Source organism: Dendrobates tinctorius, unplaced genomic scaffold, assembly GCF_039654945.1.
Source record: "Dendrobates tinctorius isolate UK_male_01 unplaced genomic scaffold, ASM3965494v1 ptg000157l, whole genome shotgun sequence".
Lineage (NCBI taxonomy): Eukaryota > Metazoa > Chordata > Amphibia > Anura > Dendrobatidae > Dendrobates > Dendrobates tinctorius.
Window position 1 is genome coordinate 12,650,619 of NW_027361824.1, and position 21,842 is coordinate 12,672,460.

General features: G+C 45.8%; 1 protein-coding gene across 6 annotated transcripts in view; it reads left to right on the forward strand.

Moving 5' to 3' along the window:
* FCHSD2 (FCH and double SH3 domains 2) overlaps window positions 1-21,842 on the forward strand; it is a 231,382-nt gene that overhangs the window by 175,225 nt on the left and 34,315 nt on the right. For 4 of the 6 annotated variants that reach the window (XM_073548582.1, XM_073548579.1, XM_073548578.1 and 1 more), the window contains exons 5-11: window positions 2,897-3,041; window positions 3,999-4,132; window positions 11,280-11,334; window positions 12,383-12,511; window positions 18,932-19,054; window positions 19,780-19,809; window positions 20,182-20,277. In XM_073548582.1, coding sequence (XP_073404683.1) covers window positions 2,897-3,041; window positions 3,999-4,132; window positions 11,280-11,334; window positions 12,383-12,511; window positions 18,932-19,054; window positions 19,780-19,809; window positions 20,182-20,277 — 712 coding nt within the window. The remainder of the gene's footprint in view (window positions 1-2,896; window positions 3,042-3,998; window positions 4,133-11,279; window positions 11,335-12,382; window positions 12,512-18,931; window positions 19,055-19,779; window positions 19,810-20,181; window positions 20,278-21,842) is intronic. The other 2 variants (XM_073548580.1, XM_073548583.1) reach the window with 1 other exon arrangement.

Sequence of the window (21,842 nt, forward strand, 5' to 3'; positions counted from 1 at the left end):
GGTGCAGTCACTGTGTACATACATTACTGATCCTGAGTTACATCCTGTATTATACTCCAGAGCTGCACTCACTATTCTGCTGGTGCAGTCACTGTGTACATACATTACATTACTGATCCTGAGTTACATCCTGTATTATACTCCAGAGCTGCGCTCACTATTCTGCTGGTGCAGTCACTGTGTACATACATTACTGATCCTGAGTTACATCCTGTATTATACCCCAGAGCTGCACTCACTATTCTGCTGGTGCAGTCACTGTGTGCATACATTACATTACTGATCCTGAGTTACATCCTGTGTTATACCCCAGAGCTGCACTCACTATTCTGCTGGTGCAGTCACTGTGTACATACATTACTGATCCTGAGTTACATCCTGTATTATACTCCAGAGCTGCACTCACTATTCTGCTGGTGCAGTCACTGTGTCCATACATTACTGATCCTGAGTTACATCCTGTATTATACTCCAGAGCTGCACTCACTATTCTGCTGGTGCAGTCACTGTGTACATACATTACATTACTGATGCTGAGTTACATCCTGTATTATACCCCAGAGCTGCACTCACTATTCTGCTGGTGCAGTCACTGTGTACATACATTACAATACTGATCCTGAGTTACATCCTGTATTATACTCCAGAGCTGCACTCACTATTCTGCTGGTGCAGTCACTGTGTACATACATTACTGATCCTGAGTTACATCCTGTATTATACTCCAGAGCTGCGCTCGCTGTTCCCTGATCAGGTGTTTCTATAGTCCCCATCACTTTCTTTTCTGACACTTTGTTGCAGTGCTTATACGCTGATTGTTTCCCGGATTATCTGTGATTACCTCTGGGCTTTGCTGCTTTTTTTGATCTTTCCCAGAGACAATGCGATGAGACATTTGTGAACAGATCACGGGGCGTTTTGCTCCCTTATAAAGTGTCGCTTCGCTGGGTCATTAGTGATGTGATTCATGTGATCTGTTTGCTCCGGGCGTTTGCGGTTTCCTGGTGCCATCGGATGATCGCTCGCTCTCGCTGCCTTCGCTGTAGATTTTTTCCATAGCGCATCCAGCAGCCATCTTTTTCTGGTCCGTGTTGCACCTGGCCGCCCACATGGGGGGTGAAGTGGTTCTTCCTTCCGGGGCCCTTCACCCCGGGCTCCATGGCGCCTTCTCGTGCTCCTGTCCTGTGTTGGGGCTTTTTGCGGTGGGCTCGGGTCTGGCATAGCTGCCGTGCTTTGTGTGGTCCTCACACCGTTCTGTGATGGCGGCTGGAACATTTATCACTTATTTGGGCTGCAGTTGCCCTCGTGTGGGACCAGACCCGACCCCCACCCCTCCACCACGCATATCGCAGAGTCTCGGGCGCCGGTCCGCCCGTTGTCCTTTCTTGGATCACTTCTAATAATCATTTTTTATTTAATGGAAAGTTTTGCAAAATTCCTTTTTCCTTTTTATGTTTTACTTCTCATCACGTTCCGTCTCTGCTGTCTGTCCATGAATGGTGACATTAAATATTTACAGGGGTTGGACAAAATAATGGAAACATCCACAAAAGTTAGTTTAATATGGTGTAGGTCCACCTTTTGCGGCGATTACAGCCTCGATTCTCCGAGGTATGGATTCATACAAGGTGTGAATTGTTTCTTAAGGAACTTTAGCCGATTCTTCAGGTAAAACACCCTCCAGTTCTTTGAGCGACGATGGCGGCGGAAATCGACGTCTAACTTGAATCTCTAAAATCGTCCATAAATGCTCAATAATGCTGAGGTCTGGGGACTGTGGGGGCCGGATGAGATGCTCAACTTCATTACAATGTTCCTCGTGCCATGCTTTAACGATTCTAGCTGTATGAATTGGTGCAATGTCATCCTGAAAGATGGCGTTCCCCTCCGGGAACAGTGTTTGAACCATAGGAAACACTTGGTCACCCAAAATGCCTAAATAATCTCGCCTGTTAATTCTCCCATGAAGGGATATCATTGGCCAGGCGGAGCTCTATGAAATAACATCTCAGATCATCACAGAACCTCCACCATGTTTTACTGTTGGGAGAAGGCAGTCTGGATGGAATGCTTCTTTCGGCTGTCTCCGAACGTACACTCGGTCGGAAAGAGAGTAAACGATGATTCGTCTGAGAATATCACATGTTTCCACTGCTCGAGGGACCAATTCTGGAGGTTTCTACACCACTCTAAACGCTTGGAAACATTTGTCATTGAGAGCAGCGGTTTTCTAATAGCAGCTTTTGCGTGGAATCCAGATTTGTGCAGCTCCCGACGAACAGTTTTCGTGGACACTGTGTTCTGTAGGTGTTCATTGAGCTCAGCAGTGATTTTCAGAGCCGTGATCTTGCGATCCTCTCTCACAATTCGCTTTAGAGGCCGACGGTCTCAGTCAACTTCGACTTTCGGCCGGACCTGTGCTTTGCTGCGGACGTTTTTCCTTCTCTGTCAAGCGCAGTCATTACTTTGGAGACAGCACCTCTTGACACGCCAAGCATTCGGACACTTTCTGTTACACTAGCGCCTGCCATACGAGCACCAACAATTTGGCCTCTTTGAAAATCCGAGAGGTCTGCCATTGGTATCAGGTTCTCATCAATGTTCTTACAAGTCTGCAAAACAAACAGTTAATTTACATACACATATCACATAACACAAATAACCAACTACAAAACATTACCACATGTCACGGTTTGCATGTTTATAACATGTTCGAAGATTATGATGCCAAAACGTTAGGTGTTTCCATTATTTTGTCCAACCCCTGTATATCCAGTGTATAAAAGTGTCATCCTCACCTGGTGCCAGCACCACACACCGAGGAACACAACGGCCGTCTCCTGAGTCTATACAAAAAGAAGTGTCTGCTGGGAGCTGAACTCTTTCTCCTCTGCAGGAACATCTACACAGTGTGGAAATCCTTCCTAGAAGGCACAATACAAGTGGCACAATCCCGGATCAACATCTGCGAAAATTATAGGAACCTGATCTCCGAACCGGCCAGGACGGTCAAACTGTATAAGGAACAGCAGCTGAAAAGGGTGAGTTATCCCATATCCTCCAGAGCTGCACTCACTATTCTGCTGGTGTAGTCACTGTCTGCATACATTGTTATTGATCCTAAGTTAAATCCTGTATTATACTCCAGAGCTGCGCTCACTGTTCTGCTGGTGCAGTCACTGTGTACATACATTACATTACTAATCCTGAGTTACATCCTGTATTATACCCCAGAGCTGCACTCACTATTCTGCTGGTGCAGTCACTGTGTACATACATTACCGATCCTGAGTTACATCCTGTATTATACTCCAGAGCAGCACTCAGTATTCTGCTGGTGCAGTCACTGTGTACATACATTACATTACTGATCCTGAGTTACATTCTGTATTATACTCCAGAGCTGCACTCACTATTCTACTGGTGCAGTCTCTGTGTACATACATTACATTACTGATCCTGAGTTACATCCTGTATTATACTCCAGAGCTGCACTCACTATTCTGCTGGTGCAGTCACTGTGTACATACATTACTGATCCTGAGTTACATCCTGTATTATACCCCAGAGCTGCACTCACTATTCTGCTGGTGCTGTCACTGTGTACATACATTACATTACTGATCCTGAGTTACATCCTGTATTATACTCCAGAGCTGCACTCACTATTCTGCTGGTGCAGTCACTGTGTACATACATAACATTACTGATCCTGTACTGATCCTGAGTTACATCCTGTGTATTATACTCCAGAGCTGCACTCACTATTCTGCTGGTGCAGTCACTGTGTACATACATTACATTACTGATCCTGAGTTACATCCTGTATTATACCCCAGAGCTGCACTCACTATTCTGCTGGGTAAGTCCTATCTGAAATGTTCTCTAGTTCCCATCCTCCAGGGGGGATAATATTTAGGTTAGGTTGCTCTGATGATGGGAATTGTCCTCGTGCTCGGATGCTCCAATAATGCTCTCCGGGGGGTTTTGTCTTGCAGTGTGTGGACCAGCTGACGAAGATCCAGGCGGAACTTCAGGAGACAGTGAAGGATTTAGCCAAGGCCAAAAAGAAGTACTATGAGGCCGAGCAGATGGCTCATGGAATGAGAGAAAAAGCCGACATCGATGCCAAGTGAGTTCCTGGTGTCTCGTGTTATTAGCTGGAGATGCCGCCACTTCACAATCAGTCATTGAGGGCAGCACTTGGCCGTGACTGAGCGGCGGAAGGAAAAGCTGTGACTGAGCACAAACTGGATCCTCTCCAGCTCCGTCTACCCGACCCCCGATCCTGGAGATCTCTGTACAGCGCAGCTAGGACAGATATACAGAGGGTCCGACACAACCACCAGCAATGGTCAGCGGCACGATGAGGAGCCAGCACAAGGGCTCATAAGAAAGTGTTCTCACTGCAGCGCCTCCAAAAGGTGGATAACCTGCACTACAGCAATTCATTGCAGAAGACCAGGCTCCAGCAATAACAAAAAGGCCTATTAATGCTGCACGAATTGTGCTGTTATATTCTTGTACATAGGGGCAGTATTATAGTAGTTATATTCTTGTACATAGGGGGCAGTATTATAGTAGTTATATTCTTGTACATAGGGGGCAGTATTATAGTAGTTATATTCTTGTACATAGGAGCAGTATTATAGTAGTTATATTCTTGTACATAGGGGGCAGTATTATAGTAGTTATATTCTTGTACATAGGGGCAGTATTATAGTAGTTATATTCTTGTACATAGGAGCAGTATTATAGTAGTTATATTCTTGTACACAGGAGCAGTATTATAGTAGTTATATTCTTGTACATAGGGGCAGTATTATAGTAGTTATATTCTTGTACATAGGGGGCAGTATTATAGTAGTTATATTCTTGTACATAGGGGGCAGTATTATAGTAGTTATATTCTTGTACATAGGAGCAGTATTATAGTAGTTATATTCTTGTACATAGGGGGCAGTATTATAGTAGTTATATTCTTGTACATAGGGGCAGTATTATAGTAGTTATATTCTTGTACATAGGGGGCAGTATTATAGTAGTTATATTCTTGTACATAGGAGCAGTATTATAGTAGTTATATTCTTGTACATAGGGGGCAGTATTATAGTAGTTATATTCTTGTACATAGGGGCAGTATTATAGTAGTTATATTCTTGTACATAGGGGCAGTATTATAGTAGTTATATTCTTGTACATAGGGGCAGTATTATAGTAGTTATATTCTTGTACATAGGGGGCAGTATTATAGCAGTTATATTCTTATATATAGGGGCAGTATTATAGTAGTTATATTCTTGTATATAGGGGCAGTATTATAGTAGTTATATTCTTGTATATAGGGGCAGTATTACAGTAGTTATATTCTTGTACATAGGGGCAGTATTATAGTAGTTATATTCTTGTACATAGGGGGCAGTATTATAATAATTATATTCTTGTACATAGGAGCAGTATTATAGTAGTTATATTCTTGTACATAGGGGGCAGTATTATAGTAGTTATATTCTTGTACATAGGGGCAGTATTATAGTAGTTATATTCTTGTACATAGGGGGCAGTATTATAGTAGTTATATTCTTGTATATAGGGGCAGTATTATAGTAGTTATATTCTTGTACATAGGAGCAGTATTATAGTGGTTATATTCTTGTACATAGGGGCAGTATTATAGTAGTTATATTCTTGTACATAGGAGCAGTATTATAGTAGTTATATTCTTGTACATAGGGGGCAGTATTATAGTAGTTATATTCTTGTACATAGGGGCAGTATTATAGTAGTTATATTCTTGTACATAGGGGCAGTATTATAGTAGTTATATTCTTGTACATAGGAGCAGTATTATAGTAGTTATATTTTTGTACATAGGGGGCAGTATTATAGTAGTTATATTCTTGTACATAGGGGCAGTATTATAGTAGTTATATTCTTGTACATAGGGGCAGTATTATAGTAGTTATATTCTTGTACATAGGGGGCAGTATTATAGCAGTTATATTCTTATATATAGGGGCAGTATTATAGCAGTTATATTCTTGTATATAGGGGCAGTATTATAGTAGTTATATTCTTGTATATAGGGGCAGTATTACAGTAGTTATATTCTTGTACATAGGGGGCAGTATTATAGTAGTTATATTCTTGTACATAGGGGGCAGTATTATAATAATTATATTCTTGTACATAGGAGCAGTATTATAGTAGTTATATTCTTGTACATAGGGGGCAGTATTATAGTAGTTATATTCTTGTATATAGGGGCAGTATTATAGTAGTTATATTCTTGTACATAGGGGCAGTATTATAGTAGTTATATTCTTGTACATAGGGGCAGTATTATAGTAGTTATATTCTTGTATATAGGGGCAGTATTATAGTAGTTATATTCTTGTATATAGGGGCAGTATTATAGTAGTTATATTCTTGAACATAGGAGCAGTATTATAGTAGTTATATTCTTGTACATAGGGGGGCAGTATTATAGTGGTTATATTCTTGTACATAGGGGCAGTATTATAGTAGTTATATTCATGTACATGGGGCAGTATTATAGTAGTTATATTCATGTACATGGGGCAGTATTATAGTAGTTATATTCTTGTACATAGGGGCAGTATTATAGTAGTTATATTCTTGTACATAGGGGGCAGTATTATAGTAGTTATATTCTTGTACATAGGGGGCAGTATTATAATAGTTATATTCTTGTACATAGGAGCAGTATTATAGTAGTTATATTCTTGTACATAGGGGGCAGTATTATAGTAGTTATATTCTTGTACATAGGGGCTGTATTATAGTAGTTATATTCATGTACATGGGGCAGTATTACAGTAGTTATATTCTTGTACATAGGGGGAAGTATTATAGTAGTTATATCCTTGTACATAGGGGCAGTATTATAGTAGTCATATCCTTGTACATAGGGGCAGTATTATAGTAGTCATATCCTTGCACATAGGAGCAGTATTATAGTAGTTATATTCTTGTACATAGGGGGCAGTATTATAGTAGTTATATTCTTGTACATAGGGGCAGTATTATAGTAGTTATATTCTTGTATATAGGGGCAGTATTATAGTAGTTATATTCTTGTACATAGGGGGCAGTATTATAGTAGTTATATTCTTGTACATAGGGGGCAGTATTATAGTAGTTATATTCTTGTACATAGGGGCAGTATTATAGTAGTCATATTCTTGTACATAGGAGCAGTATTATAGTAGTTATATTCTTGTACATAGGGGGGCAGTATTATAGTAGTTATATTCTTGTACATAGGGGCAGTATTATAGTAGTTATATTCTTGTACATAGGGGCAGTATTATAGTAGTTATATTCTTGTATATAGGGGCAGTATTATAGTAGTTATATTCTTGTACATAGGGGCAGTATTATAGTAGTTATATTCTTGTACATAGGGGCTGTATTATAGTAGTTAAATTCATGTACATGGGGCAGTATTATAGTAGTTATATTCTTGTACATAGGGGCTGTATTATAGTAGTTAAATTCATGTACATGGGGCAGTATTATAGTAGTTATATTCTTGTACATAGGGGGAAGTATTATAGTAGTTATATCCTTGTACATAGGGGGCAGTATTATAGTAGTTATATTCTTGTACATAGGGGCAGTATTATAGTAGTTATATTCTTGTACATAGGGGCAGTATTATAGTAGTTATATTATTGTACATAGGGGCAGTATTATAGTTATATTCTTGTACATAGGAGCAGTATTATAGTAGTTATATTCTTGTACATAGGAGCTGTATTATAGTAGTTATATTCTTGTTTATAGGGGCAGTATTATAGTAGTTATATTCTTGTACATAGGGGGCAGTATTATAGTAGTTATATTCTTGTACATAGGAGCTGTATTATAGTAGTTACATTCTTGTATATAGGGGCAGTATTATAGTAGTTATATTCTTGTACATAGGGGCAGTATTATAGTAGTTATATTCTTGTATATAGGGGCAGTATTATAGTAGTTATATTCTTGTACATAGGAGCAGTATTATAGGAGTTATATTCTTGAACATAGGAGCAATATTATAGTAGTTATATTCTTGTACATAGGGGGCAGTATTATAGTAGTTATATTCTTGTACATAGGGGCAGTATTATAGTAGTTATACTCTTGTACATAGGGGGCAGTATTATAGTAGTTATATTCTTGTACATTGGGCCAGTATTATAGTAGGTACAGTGCCTTGCAAAAGTATTCGGCCCCCTGGAACTTTTCAACCTTTTCCCACATATCATGCTTCAAACATAAAGATACGAAATGTAAATTTTTGGTGAAGAATCAACAACAAGTGGGACACAATTATGAAGTTGAACGAAATTTATTGGTTATTTTAAATTTTTTTTGTAAATTCAAAAACTGAAAAGTGGGGCGTACAATATTATTCGGCCCCTTTAACTTAATACTTTGTTGCGCCCCCTTTTGCTGCGATTACAGCTGCAAGTCGCTTGGGGGATGTCTCTATCAGTTTTGTACATCGAGAGACTGAAATTCTTGCCCATTCTTCCTTGGCAAACAGCTTGCGCTCAGTGAGGTTGGATGGAGATCGTTTGTGAACAGCAGTTTTCAGCTCTTTCCACAGATTCTCGATTGGACTGTGACTTGGCCATTCTAACACCTGGATACGTTTATTTGTGAATCATTCCATTGTAGATTTTGCTTTATGTTTGGGATCATTGTCTTGCTGGAAGACAAATCTCCGTCCCAGTCTCAGGTCATTTGCAGACTCCAACAGTTTTTCTTCAAGAATGGTCCTGTATTTGGCTCCATCCATCTTCCCATCAATTTTAACCATCTTCCCTGTCCCTGCTGAAGAAAAGCAGGCCCAAACCATGATGCTGCCACCACCATGTTTGACAGTGGGGATGGTGTGTTCAGGATATCTTTGAGAAATGGCTTTCTTCTTGCCACTCTTCCATAAAGGCCAGATTTGTGCAGTGTACGACTGATTGTTGTCCTATAGACAGACTGTCCCACCTCAGCTGTAGATCTCTGCAGTTCATCCAGAGTGATCATGGGCCTCTTGGCTGCATCTCTGATCAGTCTTCTCCTTGATTGAGATGAAAGTTTGGAGGGACGGCTGGGTCTTGGTAGATCTGCAGTGGTATGATACTCCTTCCATTTCAATATGATCGCTTGCACAGTGCTCCTTGGGATGTTTAAAGTTTTGGAAATCATTTTGTATCCAAGTCCGGCTTTAAACTTCTCCACAACAGTATCACGGACCTGCCTGTTGTGTTCCTTGGTCTTCATGATGCTCTCTGTGCTTCAAACAAAACCCTGAGACTGTCACAGAGTAGGCGCATTTATACGGAGACTTGATGTGGGAAAAGGTTGAAAAGTTCCAGGGGGCCGAATACTTTCGCAAGGCACTGTATATTATTGTTCATAGGGGCAGTTTTGTAGTTTTTGTATATATGGCACTGTCACTACTTTCATAGTGATATAATACTTATTGTACATACAGTATGTACGAATGATGGCAGCAGTGGGACAGTTTTCTGAGTCTGACCTGTGACTCGTCTCCTTTTTCTTGACCGCTATGGTATTAGATTTTCCATATGTTACAGATCGTTTATAGGGTGGATTTTAGGAAATGACCTTTTTGTTGTTGGTGGAGATTTGTCGCTCCATTAGATGTATTATACAGGTGGTGACAGCAGTTGACATTTAATAGAACGTTTAGTGTTCCGGTTGTCGCGGTAACCGGCCACGTCTGGCACAATGTTGTACAACGAGTTTGTCACTCATCAGGTTGTCGCTCGGATTGTGAAGGTCACACTTTTTATGTCCCACAATGCATCAGTGTTATCCCAAAGCCACGGTTCTTTCATGTGGCTGCAAAAAAAAATGGCGTCCGTCCCGTCGCCCTTCACTGCAGGCGTCTGCGGTTGTTAGGACGCTCTGTGAAATTGATGTGACTTAACCGTTAGTTTACCAGGCTGACGTTTGTGTTCCTGACCTGGCGCCATGTTGGCTCCTGAGTCTTGCAGGGAATGTCCATCGTCCTGTAAGTAAAGACAAATCTGAGAACCTTTCTATTACCAATCACTCTGAAGATCTCTGCTTGCTTTAGATACATAGGTTTGCTTTTCCTCCTTATCGCAGCTGATGTCTTCCTTACAGTGTATCAGTGTAGGTAGTTCCCTGCAATAAAGACACTCTAGCAGCTGAGCGTTCTGTCCCGGACTGATACATTGTAGCAAATTTTAGCTGTGTGAGCAGGACTAGGATAAGAGGGCTGTTCTTGCTTCCATTCATAGATAACATGTTGAGGGTTGTCATCCAGCTTTGCACAAACTCTGAACGGCCCATGAATCTGCATCTTTTTTTTACTCTTTAGCGTCAGTCTTCACTGTAATTCTGGGATTACGTTCATGAAGCTCAGGATGATCGAGTGCTGCAGTTCCAGACACATAGGCGGCTGGGGGAGTCTTATTGGCAATGCTTCATGGGAAACAGGATGCAAATTAGCCCTGTAAGAAAGAAAACCATCTCACTATCACCACCTAGTGGAGAAAGCGTGGAAAAGGCGGAGAGTAAAAATTGCCATAGCGAGGGGTCACCGCTTTTCTGTATGCGTCTTTTTTTTTTTTTTTTTTTTTTTGGCATTTGTAGTAATCAGCTGACATCACTCCCGTTCTTCAGATTAGCAGGATGTGACAGTCGTCGGCCGCCCCCCGGCCCCCCGCATTGTGACTGTGGAATGCAGCCGCTGTGGGATTATGATCGCTCTGATCTGAACCCGCTCAGGATTAGCGTCTCCGATCCAAGAATGGGAGAGGATTAGCTCCGATCTCTACATCTATATTCTGCCGGGGCTCCACCTTTTATATATACCGGGCCCTATGGTGGGGGTCCTGTATTGGGGAGATCTCCCCACCTATCCGTAGGCTGCCTAGCGAGATACGTCTCTATACGGAAAGATAAGTGCGTTCATGTACTGAGAATATCACTTTACACGTCCCTGTATTCGTTTTTACGTATGCACTACGCAGATTAAAGATGGAAACCATCAGCAAGTTGCTGTTTTATTAATGTGCCGGGTTTTATAATATGAGATCCATGAGATCTGCTGACCTGCTTGCTGACTGTTTCCGAGTAGACACAGATTTTGTTTTCTACACTAACAGTAATGCAGATACAATACACAGATGTCGGATTTTCACAAGTCCGTGATGTAGCAGAGCCGCGCGTGTCGCCGCTTTACTCACAGTGTTTTATTCTTCTGTCCTCCGCAGATCTAAGCTCAGCTTGTTCCAGTCCAGGATAAGTTTACAGAAGGCCAATGTGAAGGTGAGCCATTTCACGTCTCTTCTCTCCATTCACACCCGGAGCCGCTGCATTTAACATTCAGTTTTTTTCCAGCTTGAAATTTTGCTTTAGATGTGAACGGAGATGGAACTTTCTTTTTTGTAGTTCTTAGTGTTCACTTTTTACAGCCCCATGTAAGGCTAAATACAGGTAATGGAGGTGTGCCCACATGGAAAAGCGCAGCGGCCGCAGGATCTGGAACTATTTGTGCAACTGCAAAATTGGCTGCCAAATTGCAGTAGACTGCATACCTTGACCCCCTAAACTTAACTCTAACCCTGAGCTCCAAACCTTGACCCCCTAAACTTAACTCTAACCCTGAGCTCCAAACCTTGACCCCCTAAACTTAACTCTAACCCTGAGCTCCAAACCTTGACCCCCTAAACTTAACAGTGACCTCCCCTAACCTGTACCTTACTGCGAATACCCTAGAAAGAGGGCGGAAGCATCCAGGATCCTGGGAGACTCCGAAACGCCAACCGTAACCCTGGCCTCATAATCTTACTTCCTTAACCGTAGCCCTGAACCTCTAATCTTTACCATGAGACCATAACCTTGACCCCCCAACCTTAATCCTAACGGTGCTACCCTGACACCTCAACCCTCACCCTGACCTCCTAAACTTACCCTGTCCCCTTAACCCTAACCTTGACCTTTTACCCTTAATTCTGACACCATAACTTTAACCCTGATACCCTGACCTCCTAACCTTACCATGACCCCATAACCCTAACCCGTTGCTCTCTAATCTCCAAACCCTAACCCTTACCCCAACCTCTTGACATTAACTCTAACCCTGAACCTCTACCCTTCTCCCTAACCCTGCAGTGATGCAGCTGTAACACTCCGATGGAAGTGAATGGAGACAGAGGCAGCAATGTGACTCGTGCATTACGCGTTTCGGCCGTTGTGCGTATCGGGCTACAAATATCTTGTCGTCTTCTAAGTCCACATCTTCTTCTCTAAAAATGTGAAGTGCTGCAGAATATGTCGGCGCTATGGAAATAAAATTTTTTTATTCTTCTTCCAGTTAAAAGCTCGGAGACAGGAATGTAACGCCAAAGCCACACACGCCCGGAACGATTATCTCCTCACCCTGGCAGCTGCCAATGCCCATCAGGACCGGTATTACCAGACAGACCTGGCCAATGCCATGAAGGTAAGTCCGGCTCTATGGAGGGTGAGGGGCCGTACAGAGACTGGCCATGCTGGTGGTCTCGCCTTACTAATGGGTGGGTCCCATTCATCACCTTTAATTTTTTTATGGGGCTAAATTAAATCTGCATGTGGAAAAGCCGGGCGAGGACTGCGGATATATCGGAGGGGGGGCAGCCGGGGGACCCATCTCTGAGGCACAGGTGCCCTTTGGGGTCTGTGGTGCCAGGTTTGCGGCCGATCAGACGATGGCATTTCTTTGCTTCTTGCAGTGAATGGCCGGTGGCCGTGTTTATGACGCTCGTCTGATCCGACTTCCTCCGTCCTTTGTACTTGGAGGGTCGGAGACTGGTCATTGTAGTATTGTTCTAATATTGGCCAGGAATGTGTGAGCGTCCCGTCTGGATGTGCCGCGGGGTGACCGAAACTGGCCCAAATATTCTACATGTCCCATGGCACCTCAGTGCCGGTCCCCCCGGCTGTAACCTCAGCTATGATCCATGACTCCGGCTTCACTGCATTGTCTGCTGGCATCTAAGGAGGTCTGAAAGTCTCCATTCATAGTGCATCTAAGCAAACCCCCCCTGCTTTACACTGCAGCTCAGATCTTCCCCATCAGTGACTTTAGCGTGGCACCATGATCTAATAGTCACAAATCTGCCTCCTTTCTCATAAGAGGTTTTTAGGTTTTTGCTTTAGGCATCCTTCTTACTTTATACTTCAGCTCTGCTCCATTTGAACGTGGTTACAGTCGGTGACTCAAGCCCAGCTGCATTGTCTGCGGGAGTCTATGGGAGTCTGAAATCCACCTCTGATCTCGGCTATGATCAGGGATTCAAGATTAGCTGCATTTTCTGTAGGAGTATAATGTGGTCTGAAGTCTTGTCTCATACTTTACACTGCAGCTCTGCTCCCTAAGCACGCAGCTGTGAACAGTGACTGAATTAGACTGAACTCCAACTTCTCTCCCATGTAGAGGTCTAACGTTACGTTTATGTGCCAAATTCTGTAACTGGACCCCCATACACCATGACACATGTAGAATTCTGGGGGGCAGCAATGGCTTTTGGACCCCATTAGACAAATAGGTCCTGGTGAAGTCTCTACCTCTGTACCTTCCATAGTTTAAACCCTTATCACAGTCTCAGGTGACTGCTGTATCCCTTCCCAGTGCTTTACACTGCAGCTCTGCTTTTCTGCTGCATGCACACACAATCGCAACAGGCAGTCAGCACAGGGATACATGGCCATTATTGAAAGGACGGACCGTTTTTAAGGTTCACACTCTAATACTTATAATATTATGAGGACTGAGCTCTCATGCTCCGGTTACATCCAAAGCTGCACTGCCTTTTATTGGTTTACACATGGCTCTTGGCTATTGGGAGCCTTTTTTCTACCCTCTATTGGTTTGGCATCTTTAGAGCCATTGATGTTCAGGAATCCAACAGTGGAATGGTGATTGCAGATTTGGGTGTGACTGGAGTAGAAGAAAGATATAACGGAGTGATATGATGAGAGTCTCAGGTCTGGGTCGCTGGAGGACACTTGGTCCCTTTTTTGCTGATTTCCAGGAATAGAACAGATTAGTCCCTGATTAGATGAATTTGGTTGTGGCACCACAGTCTCTGAACAGCAGTGGGCACGGTTTTCCCCCAGCGCGCTCGCGCCGTGTGCTCAGTTTCCCCCAGCGCGCTCGCGCCGTGTGCTCAGTTTCCCCCAGCGCGCTCGCGCTGTGTGCTCAGTTTCCCCCAGCGCGCTCGCGCCGTGTGCTCAGTTTCCCCCAGCGCGCTCGCGCCGTGTGCTCAGTTTCCCCCAGCGCGCTCGCGCCGTGTGCTCAGTTTCCCCCAGCGCGCTCGCGCCGTGTGCTCAGTTTCCCCCAGCGCGCTCGCGCCGTGTGCTCAGTTTCCCCCAGCGCGCTCGCGCCGTGTGCTCAGTTTCCCCCAGCGCGCTCGCGCCGTGTGCTCAGTTTCCCCCAGCGCGCTCGCGCCGTGTGCTCAGTTTCCCCCAGCGCGCTCGCGCCGTGTGCTCAGTTTCCCCCAGCGCGCTCGCGCCGTGTGCTCAGTTTCCCCCAGCGCGCTCGCGCCGTGTGCTCAGTTTCCCCCAGCGCGCTCGCGCCGTGTGCTCAGTTTCCCCCAGCGCGCTCGCGCCGTGTGCTCAGTTTCCCCCAGCACGCTCGCGCCGTGTGCTCAGTTTCCCCCAGCGCGCTCGCGCCGTGTGCTCAGTTTCCCCCAGCGCGCTCGCGCCGTGTGCTCAGTTTCCCCCAGCGCGCTCGCGCCGTGTGCTCAGTTTCCCCCAGCGCGCTCGCGCCGTGTGCTCAGTTTCCCCCAGCGCGCTCGCGCCGTGTGCTCAGTTTCCCCCAGCGCGCTCGCGCCGTGTGCTCAGTTTCCCCCAGCGCGCTCGCGCCGTGTGCTCAGTTTCCCCCAGCGCGCTCGCGCCGTGTGCTCAGTTTCCCCCAGCGCGCTCGCGCCGTGTGCTCAGTTTCCCCCAGCGCGCTCGCGCCGTGTGCTCAGTTTCCCCCAGCGCGCTCGCGCCGTGTGCTCAGTTTCCCCCAGCGCGCTCGCGCCGTGTGCTCAGTTTCCCCCAGCGCGCTCGCGCCGTGTGCTTAGTTTCCCCCAGCGCGCTCGCGCCGTGTGCTTAGTTTCCCCCAGCGCGCTCGCGCCGTGTGCTCAGTTTCCCCCAGCGCGCTCGCGCCTTGTGCTCAGTTTCCCCCAGCGCGCTCGCGCCGTGTGCTCAGTTTCCCCCAGCAACATCATTGATGACCTCTTCACTTCATCCTTTTCTCACTTATCAGTCTCTGGGAAAGCTGAGTGACAACCAATATGGCTGCTATTGTATGTCACAGTTACCCAGCTTTTCCAGAAAGGGAATTTTGGAGGAAATGTGCTTTTTTTGCTGGACGTCCCGGGGTGTCGCTGGCGCTGGCCGTGAGTCATTGTCGCTGGAGGGTTGTTTGGGTTTGGTTTTCATTGTCTGGAACGGTCGGACACGATGAACAGATTACAGATTTATGGGGTCTCTGCCTTCTGGCGGTCTCTCCCTTCCTTTCCTGTTCTCCTGCTTCCTGTGCCCGGTGTGGCTGGTGAGACCGATGTCTAAATATACCCCCCTGGTGCGGCACATGAGCCATTGAAGGGGGCGTCCAGTCTACGGAAGTTGTAAAATGACATTTCTGATATAGTTTTTGTTTCTGTTGTTCACATTAAGATCTCTGCTTACTGTCAGTGAACTGGAACGACCTTATATAGGGTCTAAAACTTTCATTAGAAATAGTATACAGTGTAGATGACCGGCCGGAGCCCAGACTGCAACATTATAACTGCTGATACATCGTGAGACGCGGCAATCGGAGGAGGACTGGTGATGTCTTAGTGAGGGGGCCGGGTTATCTGAGGACTGGTGATGTCATAGTGAGGGGGCCGGGATATCTGAGGAGGGCTGGTGATGTCATAGTGAGGGGGCCGGGTTATCTGAGGAGGACTGGTGATGTCATAGTGAGGGGGCCGGGATATCTGAGGAGGGCTGGTGGTGTCATAGTGAGGGGGCCGGGTTATCTGAGGAGGACTGGTGATGTCATAGTGAGGGGGCCGGGTTATCTGAGGAGGACTGGTGATGTCATAGTGAGGGGGCCGGATTATCTGAGGAGGACTGGTGATGTCATAGTGAGGGGGCCTGGTTATCTGAGGAGGACTGGTGATGTCATAGTGAGGGGGCCGGGTTATCTGTGGAGGACTGGTGATGTCATAGTGAGGGGGCCTGGATATCTGAGGAGGGCTGGTGATGTCAGAGTGAGGGGGCCGGGTTATCTGAGGACTGGTGATGTCATAGTGAGGGGGCCGGGATATCTGAGGAGGGCTGGTGATGTCATAGTGAGGGGGCCGGGTTATCTGAGGAGGACTGGTGATGTCATAGTGAGGGGGCCGGGTTATCTGAGGAGGACTGGTGATGTCATAGTGAGGGGGCCGGGATATCTGAGGAGGGCTGGTGGTGTCATAGTGAGGGGGCCGGGTTATCTGAGGAGGACTGGTGATGTCATAGTGAGGGGGCCGGGTTATCTGAGGAGGACTGGTGATGTCATAGTGAGGGGGCCGGATTATCTGAGGAGGACTGGTGATGTCATAGTGAGGGGGCCTGGTTATCTGAGGAGGACTGGTGATGTCATAGTGAGGGGGCTGGGTTATCTGTGGAGGACTGGTGATGTCATAGTGAAGGGGCCTGGATATCTGAGGAGGGCTGGTGATGTCTTAGTGAGGGGGCCGGGTTATCTGAGGACTGGTGATGTCATAGTGAGGGGGCCGGGATATCTGAGGAGGGCTGGTGATGTCATAGTGAGGGGGCCGGGTTATCTGAGGAGGACTGGTGATGTCATAGTGAGGGGGCCGGGTTATCTGAGGAGGACTGGTGATGTCATAGTGAGGGGGCCGGGTTATCTGAGGAGGACTGGTGATGTCATAGTGAGGGGGCCGGATTATCTGAGGAGGACTGGTGATGTCATAGTGAGGGGGCCTGGTTATCTGAGGAGGACTGGTGATGTCATAGTGAGGGGGCCGGGTTATCTGTGGAGGACTGGTGATGTCAGAGTGAGGGGGCCGGGTTATCGGGGGGAGGACTGGTGATGTCATAGTGAAGGGGCCTGGATATCTGAGGAGGGCTGGTGGTGTCATAGTGAGGGGGCCGGGTTATCTGTGGAGGACTGGTGATGTCATAGTGAAGGGGCCTGGATATCTGTGGAGGACTGGTGATGTCATAGTGAGGGGGCCGGGTTATCGGGGGAGGACTGGTGATGTCATAGTGAAGGGGCCTGGATATCTGTGGAGGACTGGTGATGTCATAGTGAGGGGGCCGGGTTATCGGGGGAGGACTGGTGATGTCATAGTGAGGGGGCCGGGTTATCGGGGGAGGACTGGTGATGTCATAGTGAGGGGGCCGGGTTACATAAATCACAAAAATCAATGAACTTCTACCATTTAACCAAGCCCTGTATCTGTACACCCCATAAGCGTCACATGTTTTGCATGATTCTAGCATCCTCTGTAGGGGGCTCTATTGCTCCTCCACAGGATCTGCACCCCTCTATCCTCACCCCCATCTTCCTCACTGGTCGCCCGTCTTACTGATTCCCATGAACTGATCTCCAGTAGTTTTTGCAGAATTCCTCTTGCTCCCTCTGCTGGTGAGTACCACAAATTGCATTCCGGGCCCAGCACCATGTAATCGGCGCCCCCTAATGGTCATACTAGTCTATAAACCATTGATGATGTCTGTAAAGCGCTGTGGAAATAAAAGGCAATGTACAAGCAAAGAAAAGAGAAAAAAATCAACTAGAAATGTGGATCCATCAGTCCGAGCCGCAGCACAAATGCCCCGAACTGTCCTGGCTCTAATGCAGCAATCAGGCCAGTGCATTGTAACAAACCCTCTGCTCTATGAAAGATGTAGGTGACTCCTGCCTTCTCCGGGCCTCCGGTTGTCTTTCAGTGCTTGATATCCTCTTTGGTTACAGCTTTCGTGAAAGCCAAGGTCACAGCCCCGGAGCTTCGGTACCAGGCTCCTCTCCGTTCCCAGCCCCGGAGCTCCGGTACCAGGCTCCTCTCCGTTCCCAGCCCCGGAGCTCCGGTACCAGGCTCCTCTCCGTTCCCAGCCCCGGAGCTCCGGTACCAGGCTCCTCTCCGTTCCCAGCCCCGGAGCTCCGGTACCAGGCTCCTCTCCGTTCCCAGCCCCGGAGCTCCGGTACCAGGCTCCTCTCCGTTCCCAGCCCCGGAGCTCCGGTACCAGGCTCCTCTCCGTTCCCAGCCCCGGAGCTCCGGTACCAGGTTCCTCTCCGTTCCCAGCCCCGGAGCTCCGGTACCAGGCTCCTCTCCGTTCCCAGCCCCGGAGCTCCGGTACCAGGCTCCTCTCCATTCCCAGCCCCGGAGCTCCGGTACCAGGCTCCTCTCCATTCCCAGGCTTTGATCCCTGCGGCTTGTTACAATGTATCAAGATAGAAAGAGACTGCTGGACATATGTCTCATAAAGGATAAACCTCAGAGCAGCTGTGTTACAAGGACTCATCCAGCCTCTCAGGGTTTCCATTCACTGACAGCAATGGAGCGCAACAACCAAATGAAAGCTTTTTTACCTTGGCTGTAACATTGTAGTAAACCCTCAGCTGTGGGCAGGCCAGGGAGTACAGTGAACCTTGCCATTCAGAGATGGTCTACACAATACGGCACATAATCGCTGGGGCCCCTGGTACAGACTTTGTATAGGGCCCCAGGATGGACGTCCTACCTCTGCTTGCTGTCCATGCTCCAGAATTGTGCAGTAGTTTTGATGAACCCATTTTATCTCTTTTTTTTTTTTTATCATCTGATTATCGCGAGGGGCTTTTACCGCTTTCTGTTTTTCTTTTCATGGTCTCATTGCCCCTTTTGTTTCCCTGAAGACCCTCGATGGAAATGTCTACGACCACCTGAAGGACTATCTGATGGCGTTCAGCAGGACGGAGCTGGAGACGTGTCAGGCGGTGCAGAGCACGTTCCAGTATTTGTTGGAGACCTCCAGCCGGGTGAGTGGCCCTAGTAATGGATGGCGGGGCCCGACGGCGGACCCCTGTAGTGCAGTATTCCTATAGGGGAGTAGATTATCAGCTCTTCTGAAGACTGGGACTGATGACCTTGTATAAGGCTCCAGGTGATATGGAGGCGCCCATGAAGCCGCTGCGCACATATAAGGCTGCAAGTTAGCCGCCAAATCACCTCTGACTTCCAGGCTGCTGAGATATGAGGGGCTGTTGGTTGGGGCTGAGCACTTGGCTCTCCCTCTGCTGCCTGTGATGGGGAGGAAACATTGGCCAAAATGGGGTTTCTGCCTGACTCTGCAGGGCTGAATGATGTCTGACGCTCTAGTCACAGCAAGAGCTGCATTCACTATTGTTAATTATTTTGCAGTTACAACCAATGCTGCATTAAAAATGTTGCCGCTTGTCCCGTGAAGTCATTGAGGACGTTGCTCTGCTACCACATCCCGAAACTATAATGTCGGACTAGGCTAACCTGATCAAAGCTGAACCAGCAGGGGGTGCCATATCCATTTGCAGCATAAGCAAACACAGAAGACTTTGAATGCAGCTTTGGTTGTGACTGGAGTAAATGGGATTAAAAAAACAAGGGGGGGGGGGGAGTTGATTTCCAAATGATACTGTGACCTGAGAATATCGGTGTTCCCACTTTTAATAACCGTCATCCTGTCTGCTCCTAACACTCGCGTCCCCTCCTCTCTTTGACGTTCCAGGCTTTCATGCAGCTGAAATTCCCTTCTTCGGTAAGAACTTAGCGGATCGCTACCGTTCAGTCCGCCATCACCTGTTCTGTGCATGTTTCACCCCGTTGCAGCGGTGCTCACGTCGTGGTCACATGGGGCGATGCCGCGGCTATCGTCCTACAGTTTGGGGGGTCGCAGGCTGCGTTGGGCTTTATATTGTTGGATTATTTGTTCATTTTCCATTCTTATACTTTTATTTTTGGATTAAGGTTTTCAGTTCTGGTTCACTCATTTTACATTCCTGCCATAAAATATCTTGTGCATGTGGATCACCATAGACAGATCTGCGGTTTATGGGCACCTCCTCACCAACCACGAGACGGAATCTGCTCCCGCTACTCCAACGGAAAGTAATTGTATGATCATTTGTAGGTGATGCGGGATTATAACCACCAGGTATTCATCCAGGAGAATCCAGTGTTTCACAAAGCTCAGCCATTTCAGTTCCAGCCAAGTGACAGTGACACGGTAAGAATATAACTACTATAATACTGCTCCTATGTACAAGAATATAACTACTATAATACTGCTCCTATGTACAAGAATATAACTACTATAATACTGCCCTCTATGTACAAGAATATAACTACTATACTACTGCTCCTATGTACAAGAATATAACTACTATAATACTGCCCCTATGTACAAGAATATAACTACTATAATACTGCCCCTATGTACAAGAATATAACTACTATAATACTGCTCCTATGTACAAGAATATAACTACTATAATACTGCTCCCTATGTACAAGAATATAACTACTATAATACTGCCCCTATGTACAAGAATATAACTACTATAATACTGCCCTCTATGTACAAGAATATAACTACTATAATACTGCCCCTATGTACAAGAATATAACTACTATAATACTGCTCCCTATGTACAAGAATATAACTACTATAATACTGCCCTCTATGTACAAGAATATAACTACTATAATACTGCCCCTATGTACAAGAATATAACTACTATAATACTGCTCCTATGTACAAGAATATAACTACTATAATACTGCTCCCTATGTACAAGAATATAACTACTATAATACTGCTCCTATATACAAGAATATAACTACTATAATACTGCTCCTATGTACAAGAATATAACTACTATAATACTGCCCCTATGTACAAGAATATAACTACTATAATACTGCCCCTATGTACAAGAATATAACTACTATAATACTTCCTCTATGTACAAGAATATAACTACTATAATACTGCTCCTATGTACAAGAATATAACTACTATAATACTGCTCCTATGTACAAGAATATAACCACTATAATACTGCCCTTATGTACAAGAATATAACTACTATAATACTGCTCCTATATACAAGAATATACCTACTATAATACTGTTCCTATATACAAGAATATAACTACTATAATACTGCCCCTATGTACAAGAATATAACTACTATAATACTGTTCCTATATACAAGAATATAACTACTATAATACTGCTCCTATGTACAAGAATATAACTACTATAATACTGTTCCTATATACAAGAATATAACTGCTATAAGGCTATGTGCCCACGTAGCGTTTTAAAACGCTCACTAAAAACCGGACTCCTTCCCAGAAATCGCGTGGTTTTTTCCCGCGCGATTTCACTGCGATTTTGCCACGATTTTCGTGTGCGATATTCAAGCACTTTCCAAGCGATTTGAAGCATCGCTTGGAAAGTGATTGACAGGTTGGTCACACTCGTCAAACATAGTGTTTGACAAGTGTGACCAGGTTTTTACTATTGAGGCCGCCTATGCGGCATCAATAGTGAAAGATAGAATGTTAAAATGCTAAAAAAAATAAAAAAATCGGGGTATATTTACCTTCCGGCGTCCTGCGCTGCATTCCCGAGCCTCAGCGTTCCCAGCGATGCCTTGCGAGACCTGTGATGACGTAGTCTCGCGTTACTATAGTGATCTCGCGAGACTGTCATTACAGGGCCTTGCCGCAAGGCATCGCTGGGAACGCTTAGGCCGGGAATGCAGCGCGGGACGCCGGAAGGTA